This window comes from Mus musculus, chromosome 16, assembly GCF_000001635.26.
Source record: "Mus musculus strain C57BL/6J chromosome 16, GRCm38.p6 C57BL/6J".
Classification (NCBI taxonomy): Eukaryota; Metazoa; Chordata; class Mammalia; order Rodentia; family Muridae; genus Mus; species Mus musculus.
In genome coordinates this window covers 48,613,888-48,632,718 of record NC_000082.6, presented here as the reverse complement: position 1 = coordinate 48,632,718, position 18,831 = coordinate 48,613,888, and the positions used below count along the sequence as shown (strand labels likewise).

Below are 18,831 nucleotides of genomic sequence, written 5' to 3'. Positions count from 1 at the left end.
ATGATACCTGTTAGCTTGTCATTGCCCTGACAATAAGTTGGTTTGACGAAACTAACTTAGTGAATAAGAGGTTTGATTTGGCTCCACAGTTTTGAGGGACACAGTTCAAGATGTTGGAGAAGGCCTAACTGGAGGAACTTAGGTCACGCTGCCTCTGCAAGCAGGAAGCAGAGACACAGGACTGCTTTTGTTCAGCTGGCTTCCTCTTTTCTGATTTAGTCAACCTAGGACCCTACTCTAGGACGGTGGAACACATTCAAGGTGGGTCTTCCTTTCTGGCAGCATCCACTCGGCCATATTCAGAGCTGTGTTTCAAACTTAGTCAAAATGATAACAAAGATTAAGCGTCATGAGCTCCTTTAACCGAGAAGTTCTGTTTCTCATATTTGACAGCAACAACTATACATAAATGAAATTAAAATATCTCCCAATAACATATCTCCCAAGATATTGATTCATATGTGTACATGAATCCAATAGGCAGTCACCACACGATTAAAAAACTTAAACGTAGCCAGGTGTGGTGGTGCATGCCTTTAATCCCAGCACTTGGGAGGCAGAGGCAGGTGGATTTCTGAGTTTGAGGCCAGCCTGGTCTACAGAGTGAGTTCCAGGACAGCCAGGGCTATATGGAGAAACTCTGTCTCGAAAAATAAAAAACAAAACAAAACAAAAAACCCAAAACCAAACAAAAACAAAAACAAAACAAAAAAACCCTTAAATGTTCACTGATGGGGAATGGCTAAATAAATTTTAGTATTTCTGTAGAACTGAATAACAAGAAACCATTAAAGAGTAATTATCTTATTGTCTCAGTACCACATGTAGAAATATTAATAGTTTTTAAAAGTATAAGAAAGTAATTTTACAATAAGTTATATATAGCATATATGATATAAAATAATCTGGAAGGTATTTTGAGTGGGAAAACCTAACAGCATCTTTTGGATACTATTACGTTCATGTTTTCATCTCTTTCATGATTCGTATGGTTCCCATACACTGAATAGTAATACATTTATCAGTAAATGATAAAACATACCAATGTAGAATTTTAGTAAGAAAACTGGTAGGAGCATGCCTTGTGGGAAGGCTTAACAAGTCGGTTAAGACACAATTCAGGGGAAGGCTTCTCGCTATATACCATCTACATGTTCCCAATGTCACAGGAGGCACATTATACATCAAAATACAGTTCTGCAAATGAATGTTTAATGTTTCCTTGTGCTTTCTAAAGTGGCAGAAATTTCTAATCAAAAAAAAAAGCAATCAGTGAGGGTAGTGTTAAATGATTTTTCACATACATAGAAATGTAAAAATACAATTTTGTTTGTTTGTTTGTTTGTTTTTGTTTTTCAAGACAGGGTTTCTCTGTATAGCCCTGGCTGTCCTGGATCTCACTTTGTAGACCAGGCTGGCCTCAAACTCAGAAATCCACCTGCCTCTGCCTCTGCCTCTGCCTCCCGAGTGCTGAGATTAAAGGCATGCAACACCACGCCCAGCGTAAAAATACAATTCTTAACATGTGTATAACATATGCATGTCATACTTACAAAGGTTATTTCACTCCACCTAAATAATGAAATTAGTATAAAAAAACATATCAAGGTCCAAATCAAGCAAAATTTAAGCTTAAGTGGCAGTTTCTTTTTCTCTAGACCTCAGAGGGAAAGTAGAAAACTCTAGAAATTGCTTCCTATAGAATTGGAAGAATTAAGAAATAAGGGAATGGATGTATAGCAAACGATAACAGAAAAAAAAAAATAAGAATCAGGCTAAATTTTACAATAGCAATCAAAAGGAAATGTTTTCTAAAAGGATTTTCCAGTTTTCTTTATTAGTGGTTTTAAGAAAAAACATCTTTTCTGACTTCTGAGATACCCTCTCAGGGTTCTGTATCTTTTGCTTACGCTGACTCTGGAGACTTTTCATGTAAAGCGGTCGGGAGCCGATCTTCTTTAAGCAAATCTTCTAAGTAAGCATCAATCTGCTGCGGGTCTCCTGCTGGACCACCCTGGAAGAGAGAAGCCACAGTCACTCCAGGAGGAGAGGCTCAGCTGTTATTCCTGTCACTCTGGAAGCCTCCTGCAGTCACCGTGGTGATTCATGAAGCAGCAACCCTACACCCCGTCTGATTAATACTCTTACCTTTGCAAATGTTTTCTCTCATTTCATCTTATTTTACGTTTACAAGTGGTTAAGGATTTGAATACTGTTTTCTTCTTCAGTGGAAGTCAGAGTTTTCCTCTTTCAAGAATTGGCTGAAGTGGTAGTGCTGACAAAGCCCAAATACAATTACTATGTGTGAAATCATTTAGCATAAATTATCTTTTTGCTCTTTAATAATGTAGCCTCTTAATCACTTACCGGATCACCAAAATGAAGAGGGATTTCTCCGTCTGGCAGCTAAAACCCCTTTCCATCTGGGCTTGGGGAACAGGAGATTGGGCTGGATAGTGGGGGAGAAGCCCCCTACCACCGGAGGCGAAGGTCCTCATGGCTCAAGTCCCCCACCCTCTCCATAGCTCTTCCTGGGTGAATGGAGGAGTGGGGACTGCCACCTGAGCTTGTGTGAAGTACTTTTTGTGTGTCTCGTTTTTACTCGATAGAGAAAGAATTCTTGGTGAAGCTGAAGATGAGGATATTAGAGAAAATGAACTCACGCACTTCAGCATGTTCACAACTTAAGACATGAGAAGGCTAAGCTGATTCCATGACAGACTTCAAATTGGCAGTTAAGGAGACGAGGCCTAAACACTTCGCAAGTCCAGGCAAGCCCAGGCAAGTCAATTACTAATAGAAAAAAAAAAAAAAAAAAAAAAAAAGCCCAGGCTCCAACGTCATGACCAGGTAATGGAGTGTCCCAGCCACCTGGCCTGAAGCAGTTTCCAGACTTCCTCAGCTACTTCCTCAGTAATGGTTCCCTCCACAGTACGTTCCCAGCTTCCCTACCCCCAACACCCTCACACACACACACACACACACACACACACACACACACAATGGAATATCCGTAGAGATGAATGCAACAGATTAACACAGAGGTCACCTGCCCTGGAATTCCCTAATGTGCTTTAAATCACATTTTAGGCCAGCAAGCTCACTTGGGTGTCTCTGTCTTGGTAATGGGAGACCCCAACATGCTGGATTTCTGCTGAATAAAACACTCTTGCATTTACATACTATTTGAGTCAGGGTATCATTCTTCATCGAATCATGAACCCTTACAGACAGAAACCCAGGCAGGCTGGATTCAACTCTGTCGTGATATATGGCAGATTTGCCTGTCTCTTTTCCAGCCCCTTCAAGGATAAAGCCACCCCAATTCTCCAAGTTTTCCATAAGGTCGGTCCCTGCCTTCTCACAGTGTGCGACGCTCAGGAAGACTTAGCTCATGACTTAAATCTAAAATACCACAGGCTCCTTAAACTCAGTTTTGACTCTGATTTCTCCATATATTTCTAGAATCCACAGAAAGCCTTTACAGCTTTGGCTACTATATTTAAGTTTTTGATATAACCAAGATTCCTATGTGCTATCTAGAAACTGGGCCACTCTTTATAGGTCTAGAGGGACATGGGAAAGGGGCATGATATACTGTGGGAAATTGCAGGCTGGTCTCCAGTCGAGCTGAGGTCTGAACCCCGATGGTCATAATTCACCTACATGACATGGTAGGGGTTCCCTCATGCTCCTGGAACTCCAGCCCCTGCCTAAGGTACCATCTCCCACAGTCCCCACAAGAGAAGCATGGTCAGTAGTCAAGTAAACAATGGCCCAAGCTTCTGACCTTCAGGCTAAACTCCTCCCCAGTTACCTAGCAACAGTGAAGACCTTAGAAAGGGGTGCTCAGCCCCCACCTCGCTCGCTTATTCCTTTGTCCTCTCACCTCTCTCTTATGTCACTTCTCTCTCCTCTTTCCTTTCTCTTTCTTCTTTTCTCTCTCTCTCTCTTCCTCCTTTCTACCTTCTCTCTTTCCCCTGCATTTCTATAATAAAGCTCTAAAACCATAGAGTCTCTGTTCTGCTCCTTCAAGTTCCACTGCGTACTCTGGTCAGTGTTGGGAACTTCTTTCCTCTTCCCTCTCTCCCACAACCCTGGTAGCTTTAGCAAAGTAGCTGGGGGGGGGGGGGTCCCCAGGCAGGGCTGCCTCTTGACTACCCCCTGAAGAGTCGGATAGAGGAATGCCCACCTAGGGATGAGTAGATAGGGTAGATAGTAGCCCTCCCACACCTGACTGACCAGAGAATAGGGAAACTCTGGCGGGGTGTGGGCATCTTTTCCTTTCCGTTATTCCCCAGGGCCCCAGGTTACCCCTTTTTTATTTTGTTCCCAACAATATACTAGAAAGAAAATGTATTTATAAAACTCATCACTATGTACAGTGAAAGTATACCAATAAAAGAAGATGGACCAGTACCCATTACTTAATTCATCATGGAAGCATTCAAGCAAAAGTGACAATAATTTAGATTTATGATGTTTCCCTGGCTTTTGTTTTGCTTTAACTCCTCCCTCTGAGATTAAGAAAATTTTATTTTTATTTTTATATAAAATAAAATTGCATTAAAATATTTCACTTCCTGAAAAAGTTGGAAATTATTATCTATTGGACACATGTTATTGAGAGACTGATTGATTGGATCTAGAATTACTTAGTTAATAGGGCTCTGGGCATGCCTATGGAAGGTTATCTTGACTGTGTTAAATGAGGTAGACAGACGCTCCAACTGTGTGCACTGTGGGTCTGGACAATGTAAGAGGATAAAGGGCCTAAGTAGTAGAATATATTCATTGCTTTCTATCCTTGACTGCAGGTGCAATGTGGCCAGCTTCAAGCTCCTGAGCTCTGACTTTCATGATAGACCACATCCTTGAACTGTAAACCAAAACACACTCTTTTCTCTCATAAGCTCCTTTTGTCCAGGTATTTTCATCAACTCATGGTACAAGCCAAGATTCTAGTGTTTCCTTGGAGAAAGAGGTGCAGAAAAATTCTAATGTATGCCTTGAAAGTTAATTTATTGTAACAGTGTATGGTTAGACAGACCAGACTGCTCGGTCTCTGTGTCTACAGCAACCCCTCCCCTCACAGGCATGGGCAAGCACTCTACTAAGAGTACTGCTTGTAACTACCTAACACACTTCCAGGTCCCTAGACTTCTTGCTTAGAGCCATGAGTTTTTACCAAAGAAAGTAGATTGGAAGCCACACATCCTGTCCCCACCCCAAACCCCTTTCCTGCTGGGCTGAAGAAGCCTGCAGTGACACACCGCTGTTCTTTCTCAGAAACATAAGACTCCAACTAGGCCACATGTGCCTGATTCCTCTCTTCATAGCGGTCACCATTTGCCTCTTTGTAGTGGTATTAGGGCCTGAACTTTCTTCAGAGCCCTGTCATTCTGTCCTCTGCCTGTCTGTCCCCAACAGTCTATCACACTATCCCTCAAGCCCAGATCTGAGCCAGAAAGATTTTAGTATCATTCCTGGCATCAAGGCCTGGGTTAGGCGGTTTCCCCAAGGTGAGTTAGCAAAGCACACCGGTAGGAGGGAAATCCAGTCCCAGGCTCTTTCCCCAGAGCTTGTTGCTGCCCCTCAGCCTGTCACTCACCAGCTGAAGTTTCTGCAGCAGCAAGGCCAGCTTTGCACGAAGGTCACTGAGTTTCTCCTCAGTCCTCTTCCTTTTCAGTTCACACTGTCCCAGAAACACTTGGTTGAGTAAGCCCCTTCTGTTTGCCTCATAGACAATGGACTGCATTTTCCTCTTGAGTCTTTTCTCATACTGAGCCATGTAGATATTCTGGATCTGCGAAGGTTTTTAAAGAACACAAGTACATTTTTTAAAAAAGATTTATTTATTTATTATATGTAAGTACACTGTAGCTGTCTTCAGACACGCCAGAAGAGGGCGTCAGAGCTCATTTTGGATGGTTGTGAGCCACCATGTGGTTGCTGGGATTTGAACTCAGGACCTTCTGGAGAGCAGTCAGTGCTCTTAACCGCTGAGCCATCTCTCCAGCCCACAAGTACATTTTTAACGACATTACTATTTCCCCATAATATCACAAAGCAATTTCACATTCCAACTCTGTACACAGCGGCTAAGAATCGACCATGATGCTTGGACGTACTATCTGATAGAGAGGAAGAAGGAAGGAAGGAAAAGCTTGTGGAAGTACTTAGCACAGAAGGCATGGAGAGGCACAGAGAGGGGAGTGTAATGACCTTAGTTTTGGAATCAAGAAGAAACCTTGTGAAGTGTGAGTTTGTTTTCCTCCTCAGTGGTATACCGTCATCTCAAGGAGCAGTACCACAGGCACTGGCAGATGGCCAGTCACGTGGAGCATCTCAGTGATGGCGCATTGCTGTAACTCAAGTCTGTACTATTCAGAGCACAGAGGCTGCAGAGTAAGGAATTCTGCTCTCAGGACCTTTTTTTTTTTTGGTTAATATTATTTCCTTTTAAATCCTGATGTAAAGAATATTGAAAGGCCTCCTAGAGCCCCTCAAGGATTTAGGGTCTGGGCTATTTTCCAAGATGGCATGCTGCTCCCACGGGCTCCTCTTCCATGTAAGAATGGTATTACTTACTCGTATCAACATTTTGAGAGGACCAGGGGGAATTCTGAGAAAACAGATACAGGGCAATCCCCACTTTGATAAACATTTAAATGTTTCTATCTTAAGATTTCTGGGTTGGAGTGCTGGCTGGGTGGCAGGGAACTGTAAGACAGGCGCGCGCACACACACGCGCGCGCACACACACACACGCACACACACACACACACACACACACACACACACACACACTTCACGGCCCTCACTCACATCCACTAATGTGTGCAAAGTTCCTCCGCACCATCTACAACATCTGCTGGCCATGCTGTTTTCGTGAGTTGCTCCTCTATAAAACCCAATGTGCAAACCCTCACCTGCCCATAGCTCTGTTTCCTAAAGATTCTACTAACAACTTCCTAAGTCAAGGCATTGAACTTCATTATTAGTGATACAGATACGTAAGGCTGACTTTGCCCTCAGGCACGTCTTAGTTGACAGCGTGAGGTAGTGTAATTATTCAAGAATTCTATCTGCTCTGAGGAAGAGTTCCGTGCTACCAGCCTGGCTTTGTGTTGCAGTGGAGAGGGTGTGAGTCCATTGAATTGAACAGCATTATGGTTAACCATACTAGAGAAATGGAATCCATTAACAGATGAGCGGTTGGTTAATGAAAGTATATGCTTATACACTACAGAATTTATACGGCTAGAAAGAAAATGAAGTTATGGCATTTACAGGATAGTGGGTGGGAACTAGTAACCACTACATTGAGGTGACTTAGGCTCAGAAAGACAAACAATATGTTCTCTCTCCTATTCTGTGTATCCGGGTGGGAGCAAATATGGGTAAAGATGAGAAACTAGAAAGGGGTTGTGAGAAAGAACAAAAACAGAGAGTGGGCTAAAGGAAGCAGAGAAGACAGGGGGAAAGCAGTGGAGAATACTGGGGTAAAAGGTTATATATGCAGTGTATATGTGCAGGGTTTGTGTGAGGGTATATTGCAGTGTTTGTGTACAGAGTATATATATGCAGGGTATATGTGCAAGGTATATTGCAAGGTTTGTGTGAGGGTATATGTGCTGGGTGTATATGCAGGATATATGTGCAGGGAAGTGAGGTGGAGCAGAGAGAGCATGGAGAGAATCAACCATAGTTAAGTATGTCTGAAAATCCCATATGAAAGCTGGTAAAGCAACTTTAATCAACCGATGATACCTTAGTTAAAGCCTCACCCTACAGCACCGTGACCCGCTGCTTATGTTGGTAAGTTTCCCTCTGATTACCTGTGGTTTTCATAGACTCAATTGAGAACAGTCTCTGAAAAAGCACCAGCAGAGCTGTGTACGTGTATGTGTGTGTGTGTGTGTGCGTGTGCGTGTGTGTGCAGCATGCTGATGAGGAGACACACTAGGAGGTTGGTTGATTGTTATGTAAACAAATCATGGATTTTTTTTTTCCCAAAGCTAAAACTACCTGGGAGCTTGTTAATTTTCTGTGACTCCTCAACAATTTCTGTTTTATTCTAGTCTTTCAAAGATTTGGAGATATTTCTTAAACTTTGAAAATTCCCATTTCTGGTTTAAACTAACATCCATTTCAGTGCTACATAAGCACTGGTTGTGGGAACATTTGCATCTTCAAATTCAAAAAGATGTTGCTTCGTGACATCTGATGGGCTACACATTAAGTCTTGATAAGGACAGAAAAACTTGATTTTCTTCCAAACCTAACATTTCAAAACACATATTATTCCTTCTTTGGAGCATAGGGTTGTTTAGATTTCAGGATATAAATGGCTTCATGGAAAGAAAGCTTACCTGGTTGAAACACGTTTTTAGCTTTTCGTTTATATTCTCTGGGCATCGCTCCAGCTGTTTTCATAAGCAATAACAGAAAAGGACATTAATTTTACAGAGTGATCTGTCTGGAATACTGTTAGAACACTGATGTTTCTAGTATGAAAAATCATCCAAGCTTAGAATCCACCAACACTGCTACTAGGCATCTTTTAAGCCGAATTAAGTTATTTAACTGAACTGACCTACCTGAATTTATTATTTTCTTTAAAGAAGCAAGGTAGCCTATGTTAAATAATAAACTCAGCCTAGTTTAGCAGCCTGCAGATAGTACAAATCAAGGTGAAGGAAAATCAGATGACAACTATCCAAAATGCAGCGTGAAGAAGGCATATATTTGGGTAGCAATAGACTAGGAGTCACAGGTATCTTGAGCAGGATTAGTTAAGAGATTAGTTGATGTCACCCAGAAATGGCTTTTAGCAGAGAAAGCACCATGGTCCAGGAATAAGGCCTCAGACATGGTAGCATCCAGAATTCAGACAGGAAATAATTACTGTAATGATGATGGGGTAGAGGTAGAGAAAACAAGGAAGTGAGCCATGAGGTCATGGATGCTATGAGAAGAAAGCACTCTGGGGAGAAAGCAGAAACCTGGGTTGAATATCTCTGGAAGTCAGGTAAGAAAACAACTACCACACTTGGCCCAGAGCTCACTGGTGACCCCTACAGGAAGGACTTCAGCTAAGCAATGCAGTAGAAGCCAATGAGAGGCTGAGATGAGAGAAGGTGAAGAAATGAAATCCTGGGCACATGGCACTTCTATCCTATTAGTAACCTGTGTTCTTTTCACTGAGAGCCTTTCCTTGTGCACCTGCCAATCTTACAGTCCATGTTGACCATGGTGGCCGAGAAGGGCCTCTCAGAGTCCTACCTGGAGTGTCTCTTCCCTGCACTGGCCTGCTACATGCACTCCTCACTTACCAACACCTCCACCTGGAGGGTACTAAACCCTGTTAGCACTTTCCCCTGAGATTTGAACCAAGGCCGGTGTGAGAGTCACCCTCTGCATCTGAGGTAGCTGGCCAAAGTTGTCCCTCCCATCTTCCATGGCACTGTCACCATGAGGAGCTTTGGTGACTGCTTTGTCTTCATCATTCCCATGAGGTTTAGAAAGGGTAGTACCCTGAACACCTCAGAGGGCTGAGCTGCACAATCCTTAGCTCAGCATCTCAATAACGGAGGATGAAATGAGAAACTCTATTTGGTAGGAGAGAGTTGTGGTGATCTGAACAAGAATGGCCTCTATGGGCTCAGGTTTGAATGCTTGGGTCCTCAGTTGGTGGAACTGTTCGGAAGGATTAAGAGGCACGTCCATGTTGGTGGAGATGTGTCCCTGGGGGTGGACTCTGAGGTTTCCAAAATCTCATGCCATTCCCAGTTAGCTCTCTGCGCCTTGTGCTTGTGGATCGGAATGTGAGCTCTCAGTTACTGCTCTAACGCCACACTTGCTTTCCTGCTACCATGCTGTCCTCCATGATAGTCATGGCTAACTGTCTCAGTCTCCGAGATCTTCTCTACCTTGCTTTGCCTGTCATGACAGTGACTTCTCACATACCTGATATGGAATTTCTATCTCCAGTCACTGAAAGCCTTTCTACGTCCTCCTCTGTGTTCACCTGTTCTGTCACCCAGTTCCTAAATAGACAGCTTACCTCAGGATTTGTTATGAGTTCTTCCACAGATGTGCACTCAAATTCTGATGATAGCTGAAACTCGGGAACAAAGTATAGAAGAATTTCCCTAAGAAGACAATCACAACAAAATCATAGTGTACCCAGACAAGAGAGGCAGCACCCGCCATTAAGAACAGAGTTTGTCTCTTGTGTGTTTAACTTCTGGCAGAGATAGATGCTAGTTCCTATTAATTATTTTGTTTTCAACATTAACATCTTCAGGAAACAGAGACTGGGGTTGGAACTTGGGCGTGGTCATAAAAGGGCAATAGGAGGAAGCCTCTGAGAGATGGAGATGCTCTGCTTCTTGACTGTGTCAACACTAATACCTTGATTGTGGTTTTGTTCTTCAGTTTTTCAAGATATTTCCATTATAAAGGCACACTTCTATTTTTATTATCTCTTTAAACCATACATTTTATTTTGTTCTTTATTTTAAAGTTAAAAGTTCATTAAAACAATAAAATGAAAGGAAAACCAAAGGAGAAAAAGAAGATAGGAAGGAAAGACAAGCAACAGAATAGAAAAGGAGAGACAGAGAGAGAGAGACAGAGGGGGGCTGGGTAGATGGCTTATTGGGTAAAACAGAAGGGAGCTGGTGTTTGGATCCCCTGCATCCATATAACTAACTGCTGGGTGAGCATAGAAGGCACCTTAATCCCAGTGCTTCAGAGGGATCTGTACACACACACACACACACACACACACACACACACACACATACCACATACATATCACAAACATGCAAACACACACAAAAGCATGCATAATCACAGATATATCCCTGCTTGGGGGAGGGGTGCGGGGGGAGATAGAGAGACAGAGGCAGAAACAGAAGAGACATATTTAAAAAGAGTCAAAGATTGGTAATACCTAGAAATCTGCAACTACCATTCTAGGAAACCTCTGCACCTGTGTGAATATCCTTTTCTATAGGGAATTCAGTGTTGAAAGCTTCCTGGAGAAAAACCACTACTGGCTCTATTCGCTGCCCCCCACCCCCCAGAACAAAGGTGTTTAATTACCCAAAGCAATACCCTTCATTAGAATCTGCAGGGCTAGTCTTGAAATTCACAGATAGACCCAGGCAGAAGCACAACCTTTAATCCTAACACTTGGGAAACTGAGTCAGGAAGATTGACTTTAAGACCATCTTGAGGGGCATAATGAGACCATGTCTCAAAGAAGAACAAAAAAGAAATCACATATGGATCTTAGTTTTCCCAGACCATGGTGTCCCCTGGTCTGAAGATCTTTTATTTTGCCAGAATATATCATATTTCTCTGGGATTAATTATATTCATGATACATATTTCATTTCTAGGAGAACAGAGAATCTAGAAATGTACGGCCAGCACATCTGAAAGTTGTGTGGGTTTTTTTTTTTCTTTCTTTCTGATTCACTTACTATGTTTAGCCTTTTGTGCCTTTCTAAAGCAAGTTGTGGCTAAATAGCTCCTCCTTTGGGAATTCTGTTCCACAGACTGACTAGACAGAAAGATAAGTGATACAACAATGCAGACACACACACACACACACACACACACACACACACACACACACACACACACAGACCCTCGACCTCATTTTTCTGCAGGATTAATTAACCCCTGCCCAGGGTCAGGCACAAAAAAAAGCCAAAGAGTATCAAAAGTTCACCCCTGTAGGTTCTGATTATAACTATTTAACAGTTCTTAAAACTTCCTTCCGTTACTGCCATGGGTCCCTTTCACCTATCTTATTCTTTAACGATGTTTTCCTTTGTTCGAGAGTTTATCATATCTAACTCTCGAAGCCTATCCAATTTCAGGTTTCTTTAACCAGACACAGCCAGTCTATAATTCACTGGGGACCCCTAAAGGAGTTGTGCCTGCAAACATGCCAAAAAAAACACCCTAAGAATCAACGCTCAGTATGATGATTCTGGGCACTGCTGAGTCTACGTGCTCACTAGGGAGATGGTTTCTGGGAAGGTTTAATATGCCATTGGTGGCTAACAATAGAGGCAGACACAGTTTAACGTCTTAATACAGTCAATCGCATTACCTCCTTTTGATCACATGGAACTCGTTAAAATTAATAGTACCAGTGTTGCATTGACATGAAGAAAAAAGACTAGCCAAGTGAAAATTAAGAAAGATGGTGAATCTGAAAAGAGTGTTTATGTCACCAGAAAAAAAAAAAGTTAAGTAGGAAAGCATTCAACCTCTGTTACAACACACTCAGGCAGATCTTTCCTAGCCTCAGTGGGGAGTGCCCAGGAAGATATCCACCTATTCGTGGTTTTAATTCAAAATAATTCTTGGATGGATATCTAAAATATTGTAAAGGCACAAAATAATAACTATTATTATCAAGAAACTCTGGTTTACTTTCAGCAATGTCCCAAGTCACTTTCTATGTAGTCATATCCACACATTTTTAAATGATCTTCACATATTTATTCAGACACATATAGGTGCACACACATACATCAATATATCTATTATTATATTTATATATGTGAATGTAATTGACTGCACACTATCAAGTCTGAGTAACCAGTTGATATGCCCTGACTTTAATATCAGTAAACAAACCAGGCTAAATCTACAGTCACTTAACTACAAAGCAAAGGGTAAGAAATAAATGATCCTCTGAAAAAATGCTGTCAAAGGAGAACTCATTCTTCAGACATTCACTGGTAGGCTTAACAATATGACACTCATTTATCCATCTGCCCTATCCATCCATCCAAAGCCACTTGACTAGTGGCCTTTACAATCTTATAACATCTTTACACAGTTGGGTGTGCCCTCTTTCTGTCTCCTTTCTAGATGACTGTAGGGTTGCCAACTCAGGCTCAATGGGTGCTTAGCATAGCTAATGAGGAACATAGTGCTAGTGGTTTACTGGTCCATCAACCTTGTCTCCTTACATAAAATCAAGTGCCCTTAATCTCCTGGAGCAGGACTGCTGTTAGACATGACTCTTGAAGGACAGGCTCTACATCCAAGTAAATGTAGCCCTTCGGCCCTAATGCTGCCACAGGGCTCTGTACAGATGCATAATAGAGTCTATGTCTACAGTGGCTCTCCAGTCCTTACACAGACAGGTCAGCACCTGGGTGTTAGCAGCGGCCATGGCTGGCTTTTCTTTCTTCCTTTCCTTCTACCGTCTATTCTTTGAGAACTCCCACCTATAAGGGGATTCATTAAGTTGCTTAGAAAATCAAGGCCTTATATGGGAATGTCCCTCCAGGGATCTTAGGTTTTGTTGTTCTTCTTGGCTCAAAGCCCCCTCACCTAACTCAGCAAGTCCTTGAACCCAGAAAAATTAATGGTGTCCACTAAGTGAATTGGACTCTTGCTCCTACCCAGCCCTCCCTATGACAGCTTTCTGAGAAAACACTTGTGGACAATACATTCATGGTTTTGACAGTAAAGCCATCTCCTGTATCTGTCCCATTCTGAAAACCCAGAATCATCTCTCCTTCCCAGCTTCTCCTTTGAGAGCTGAGATTATGACATCTAAATTCCTTGAGTAACCATGTCTACAAATGTCCAAATTCAACCCACCAAAGAGTGAAACTCAGTTCTCTTCTGTAAGTTCCATATCTAAACCCACAAAAAATCCTTTTCAAAGGCCATGAGAATGTCATGCGTATCTTTGTGAGTAGAAAAAAAAACCCATAATATTCAATAAAAATCTTCTTTATTACATTCAAGGAAAGAGTAGCCTATGTGTGTATATCCACCATACTGCTGGGTCACATCACAGTGGGCAGCTAGTGACCACAAGTTATCTTTCAAGGGACTATTAACTTGTGGTGTATCTAACTAAATATGGTTAAGGAAATAGGTCATAAAATCATTCCACTGAATGTATTCAAAAACATCCTCTATCAGCGGGAAGCCAACATAAAACAAAACACTGTTTATCACTGCTTATTTTAAAGATTCAATACAGCATGTGGGAAAACTAGGAATTATTTTTACCTTAAGTTAGACAGCAGTTTTCTTGCTGTTTCTTCCACAGACATGCTTTGAGAAGGCATTGGTGAAGCCGGCAGCTGACAGTCACCACTCACAGAGTTGATTTTGTGTCCAGAACGTGGACTTAAATCTTCCATTTGCACCCCGGGCAAGCTGGGATTTCAGATGTCAAGAATAACCATGTTAGATTCCACCCATTTCAGAAACATTCCCATGAATTGTTAATACACAATGAAAGAAAAGGACAGGCATCAATGTAATACTCAGAGATCCCACGTATTGGATTATACAAAAGTCTTATAGCAATAATAACTTAGTCTTATACATTGCTTCAAGGTTTGGGGATAGCATTGATTAAACACAGTTTGTGATAATTCACTAATTATTTAGGATTGCTTGAGACAGTATCTTATCTAGACTTGATTGACCTTGAACTCACTACGTATATAGCCGATAGTCTTGAACTCCTGGTCTTCTTGCCCACTTCCCAAGTGCTGGGATTTTAGGTATATCCTATCACACCTAGTCAACAATAGAGTTATATACCACTCACCTCTTCTCTGCAGGAAGAGACGTAGGTTCTATTTTATACTTGCAAAGATGCACAATAACCAAACATACAAGGGCCAAAGGTAAAAAGAGAAATTCCTAGTAAAGATATAAAGGAAGAATGTTCTGGAGGAAGAATTAATGATCCTAGAGTGTCAGTCATGTGAGGGTGCATGAGAGTAAAGCACGAGACAAGAACAATGCTTTGGGCATGGTTGGAACACAACAGAGAATGACACCAAAGGTGCTGGAGCAAAGCAGGTGGAGGTGGACACAGGTCAGATGGGTAGAGAGGGTAGACAGGCACTTTTATTTTCAAGTAGCAATAAAGATCTTTTTTTTTTAAATCCTTTCACCCTGACACCTATAAACCTCTGCTTCAAAGAGTTTTGTCTGATTATACTGGGAAGGCCTTTAAGAACGGGGTGATAATTTAAATAATGAAGAAGGTGCCTCTACTGCTAACTGTTCTTTAGCGTTAAGCATACTGTCTTGCTTCACCCATCTGTTTTACGATGAAGAATATTATATAAACTATTGCTTAGTCATCTGTTAAAGAGTATATACAAAATATCCAAATGATCATTAATTATAATCTTCTATATATTGACATTTTAAGATTTTTCTAAAAGCATTTTAAAGTTGCCAGAAATTGTCTCTGGTGTTGACAGTAAGGGTAAAATAGTTTAGGCCAGATCCCAGGACAGCATTTCTTCTGTCAAATGTCACAGGGCAGGAGACATTTCTCAGTGGTACAGCGCCTGCCTAGCATCCTAAGCACTAACAAAACAACTAATAATGGGGCGTAGCTCACATTAGGATACTGAGGATTAAATGAAATGTATAACTACTTCAGTTCTGAGGATTAAGTGCTCAACAAGCAGTATCTAATAACCACTGTTATTATAATCATCTTTATCATAGCTACCATCCCTTCTGAATTTGATCAATTTCTTCCATGAAGGTTGTTTTATATGATTATAGGTCTAACATTCATTTTATACTAAGTCAACAGGGCTTTTTGTTTCATTGGTTGCTTATTTTCTGTCTATCTTTTCTTTTTTTTTTCTTCTTTTTTTTTTTTTTTTTGAAACATGGTTTGTGTAGCGCTGGCTGTCCTGAAACTGTGTCTGTAAACCAGATTGTCCTCCAGTTCAAGAGATCTGCTTGCCTGTGCCTCCCAAGTGCTGGAATTAAAGGCAGGTACGACTAACACCCAGGCTGGTTCAACAGTGTTAAAATGAACCTCAAGAACTAAAAGCCATACATTCACATAATACACACACACACACACACACACACACACACACACACACACACACACACACCCCGAACATACATACATTCTAGTATCTGGCTCTATCCTAATTTTTAACTCATATTTTAACAAATACTTCTATATTACAGTCTTTCCATGACAAGGCCTGGCCACAGCACTGGTGGATATCCAAATAAACATCAAGTGCCCACTATGGACAGGCATCTGTCTGGTTACTTAGAGACACAGGGATAAAAAGGCAGATTGTGTTCTTACGGAGTTAGGTTTATTTCTCATGGAAAAGGCAGGAAACAGCCAAGCAAGATAGAATGCAACTGGTAAAGTGTTTAGCAAACAACTTTGGAAGTGGAAGGACTTGACATGTACGTAGGCACTTCTGCAGAGACTCTGTGGATATCCATATCTGCCTAGGACAGCTAGGAGGCCCCAAGGAAGGGAACATTGACCTGAGACCCAACTAAAATGGAAGTGGGGCTGATGGGACACAAGCTGGCAGAGCGCATCCAACTATCTATGTATAGACAGGTGTGAGACTAAAAGGAGGAATACAGTAAGGACGATGTATGCCATGGAGAAATTTAAATGTCACTTTCCAAGTGACAGGGCTACTACAGTCTTGTTTGTTTGTTTGTTTTGATTTTTTGAGAGTTTCTTTGTGTAGCCCTGACTGTCCTGGAACTCACTCTGAAGACCAGGCTGGCCTCAAACTCAGAAATCTGCCTGCCTCTGCCTCCCAAGTGCTGGGATTAAAGGCGTGCGCCACCACCGCCCAGCGACTCTCATTTCTTTGGTGACTATACAGTAATTTGTAGATGGTTAGCTATTGTGAACAGGAAGTGAAGCTTGCTTGCTCCCTTTTGCTATTCCAACATCCTCACAAAAGAAATGAAAAGATTTACGGAAAAGGAGAATGCCTATGCTTTCGGCTGTGCTGTAAGATTGGGCGTCATTCTTAATTGCCTTTGTTGCTATTATTTTCTGTCTTATTCTACTTCCACATTGATAATTACCTTCCAGCAGCGTAATTACACTCGTTTGGAATCTGTATAATTAGAGTATACACACCTTTTCCAGTGAAGCGCTGAAGAATTTCCTTTCACTACTGGAGTATCATCACACAGCTCTTGTTTGTCTTCAAAAGAACACAGACAAAATATCAGGCTCATGAGCATACTATAAATTACACCAAAAAAAAAAGAAAGAAAGAAAATGCCAGCTCACTAACTACCTGTGTAGAGTTTGAATATGTGTTAAACATCCATTTGTAAATTATGCCAATTTCAGGGCAATTTATAACACATTCTTAAGGGAATTTGTAATAATTTTAATGAAGTATATATTGGTGTAATTATGATCTAAAGAACTTCTGCAACCTCTTGTCTGTAATGTTTTATGATGCTTGTTACAAATGTGTGGAAAGCCGATATAGTCTGCTCAAATCACCTCTCACTCTACCTTCTCCTAAGATGACCCACCTGTTTTTCCTCTCCTATGCCACTCTCACCTTGGGATTCAGGTTCAGAGTTCTGATGAGTCTAGATGAGCGCTGAGTCTCCACTAGAGAGTTGAACTTTAGAGCAGGAAGAAGTCTGCTATTTCTAGAAGATCTGATCACTCAGGAAATCTCAGAATTATAGTTTAAGAGAAGTTGGCCATTTAGTCTACAATTTCTGTGTGGAATTGCATTGTGGCTCATGAAGTAGCTGAGTGAGTTGCTTCTATCCTGCTCAGTCATTCCTTGTTATATTTTTTAAAGATTTATTTATTTATTTATTTATTTATTTATGTCTTCAGATACTCCAGTAGAGGGAGTATCTCATTAGTAGAGGGAGTCAGATCTCATTACAGATGGTTGTGAGCCACCATGTAGTTGCTGGGATTTGAACTCAGGACCTTCAGAAGAGCAGTCAGTGTGCTCTTAACCACTGAGTCATCTCTCCAGCCCAGCAACTCCTTGTTATGACATTCCTGGTACTTTTGATTGACAGAATTAACCACTGCTGTATTTTATTGCTACTGAAGGCCATGTACAACAGGAGAGCAACAGGGAAAGGGTTAGAATGATGAGGACCGGCCAACCTCCCTTAAGGCAAACACAAAAGGAACTAATGGATGTACAGGCTCTCCAAGCGCATGCTTGGCACCACGAGCTTCGCCTGCTGACTTGTATTCAAAAACAACAGTCAACTAGTCCACAATGACAAACATTGGAAATTTTTCAAAATTCATTCTGGCCAAACTTCAAATGAGTACTTGAAGTTAAATATAAATTTTAAGATCAAAATTATATTAACAATTTTTGTATCACCAATTGGAACCACACTTGATGGCAAAGTAGTGGTTGGAAACCTCTGAAAAACTGGCACTAAAATTAAGATGTTGGATTTAAAATTAAGAGACCATTACCAAAAAAATGTCCTTGTTGTAGAATTAAAACTCATTCTAATTAAGATGAAAAGGAAAGACTGTGATTTCTTAGGGCCTCGCTGATGAGTTCAAAGGTGAAGTTGTAAGTAAATAGCTGCGAAGGTTATAGAAGCAACAAAGGATGCCAGGAAGACGTTACCAAGGAAACAGAGGATGCCAGGAAAAACACATTGCCAGGGAAGTGATTGCAAAATGATGGTGTAGATGGAAGAGGAAAGGAGAAAAAGAGGGGGGGGGAGTGCTAGGAATGACAAAGTCAAGTATGTTGGCTGAGGGTCACCAAGTAAGAAGACTAAGAAAGACTTTGGAACTTAAGTTTACTGTAAGGACAATTGCTGGGCATGGGAGTGCACACCTTAAATTCCAGCACTCAGGAGGCAGAGGCAAACAGAGCTCTGTAATCTGAGACTAGTCAGTTCTCACAGCTCATTCAAGGCCAGCCAGGCCTACACAGTGAGACCTTGTCCCAAAACAAAAACAAACAAAACAACCAGAGGCACTAACAGTAAATG

The 18,831-nt window shown here is 41.4% G+C and overlaps 1 protein-coding gene across 1 annotated transcript in view; it reads right to left on the bottom strand.

The window, feature by feature from the left end:
• Positions 1 to 1,813: 1,813 nt before the first annotated feature.
• Morc1 (microrchidia 1) overlaps positions 1,814 to 18,831 on the bottom strand; it is a 199,669-nt gene continuing 182,651 nt past the window's right edge. The window contains exons 22-27 of the mRNA NM_010816.1: positions 16,958 to 17,024; positions 14,068 to 14,217; positions 10,070 to 10,157; positions 8,376 to 8,429; positions 5,612 to 5,806; positions 1,814 to 2,014 (exon numbers count right to left, since the gene is read on the bottom strand). Of these exons, the coding sequence (NP_034946.1) occupies positions 1,907 to 2,014; positions 5,612 to 5,806; positions 8,376 to 8,429; positions 10,070 to 10,157; positions 14,068 to 14,217; positions 16,958 to 17,024 (662 nt within the window). The 3' untranslated portion in view covers positions 1,814 to 1,906. The remainder of the gene's footprint in view (positions 2,015 to 5,611; positions 5,807 to 8,375; positions 8,430 to 10,069; positions 10,158 to 14,067; positions 14,218 to 16,957; positions 17,025 to 18,831) is intronic.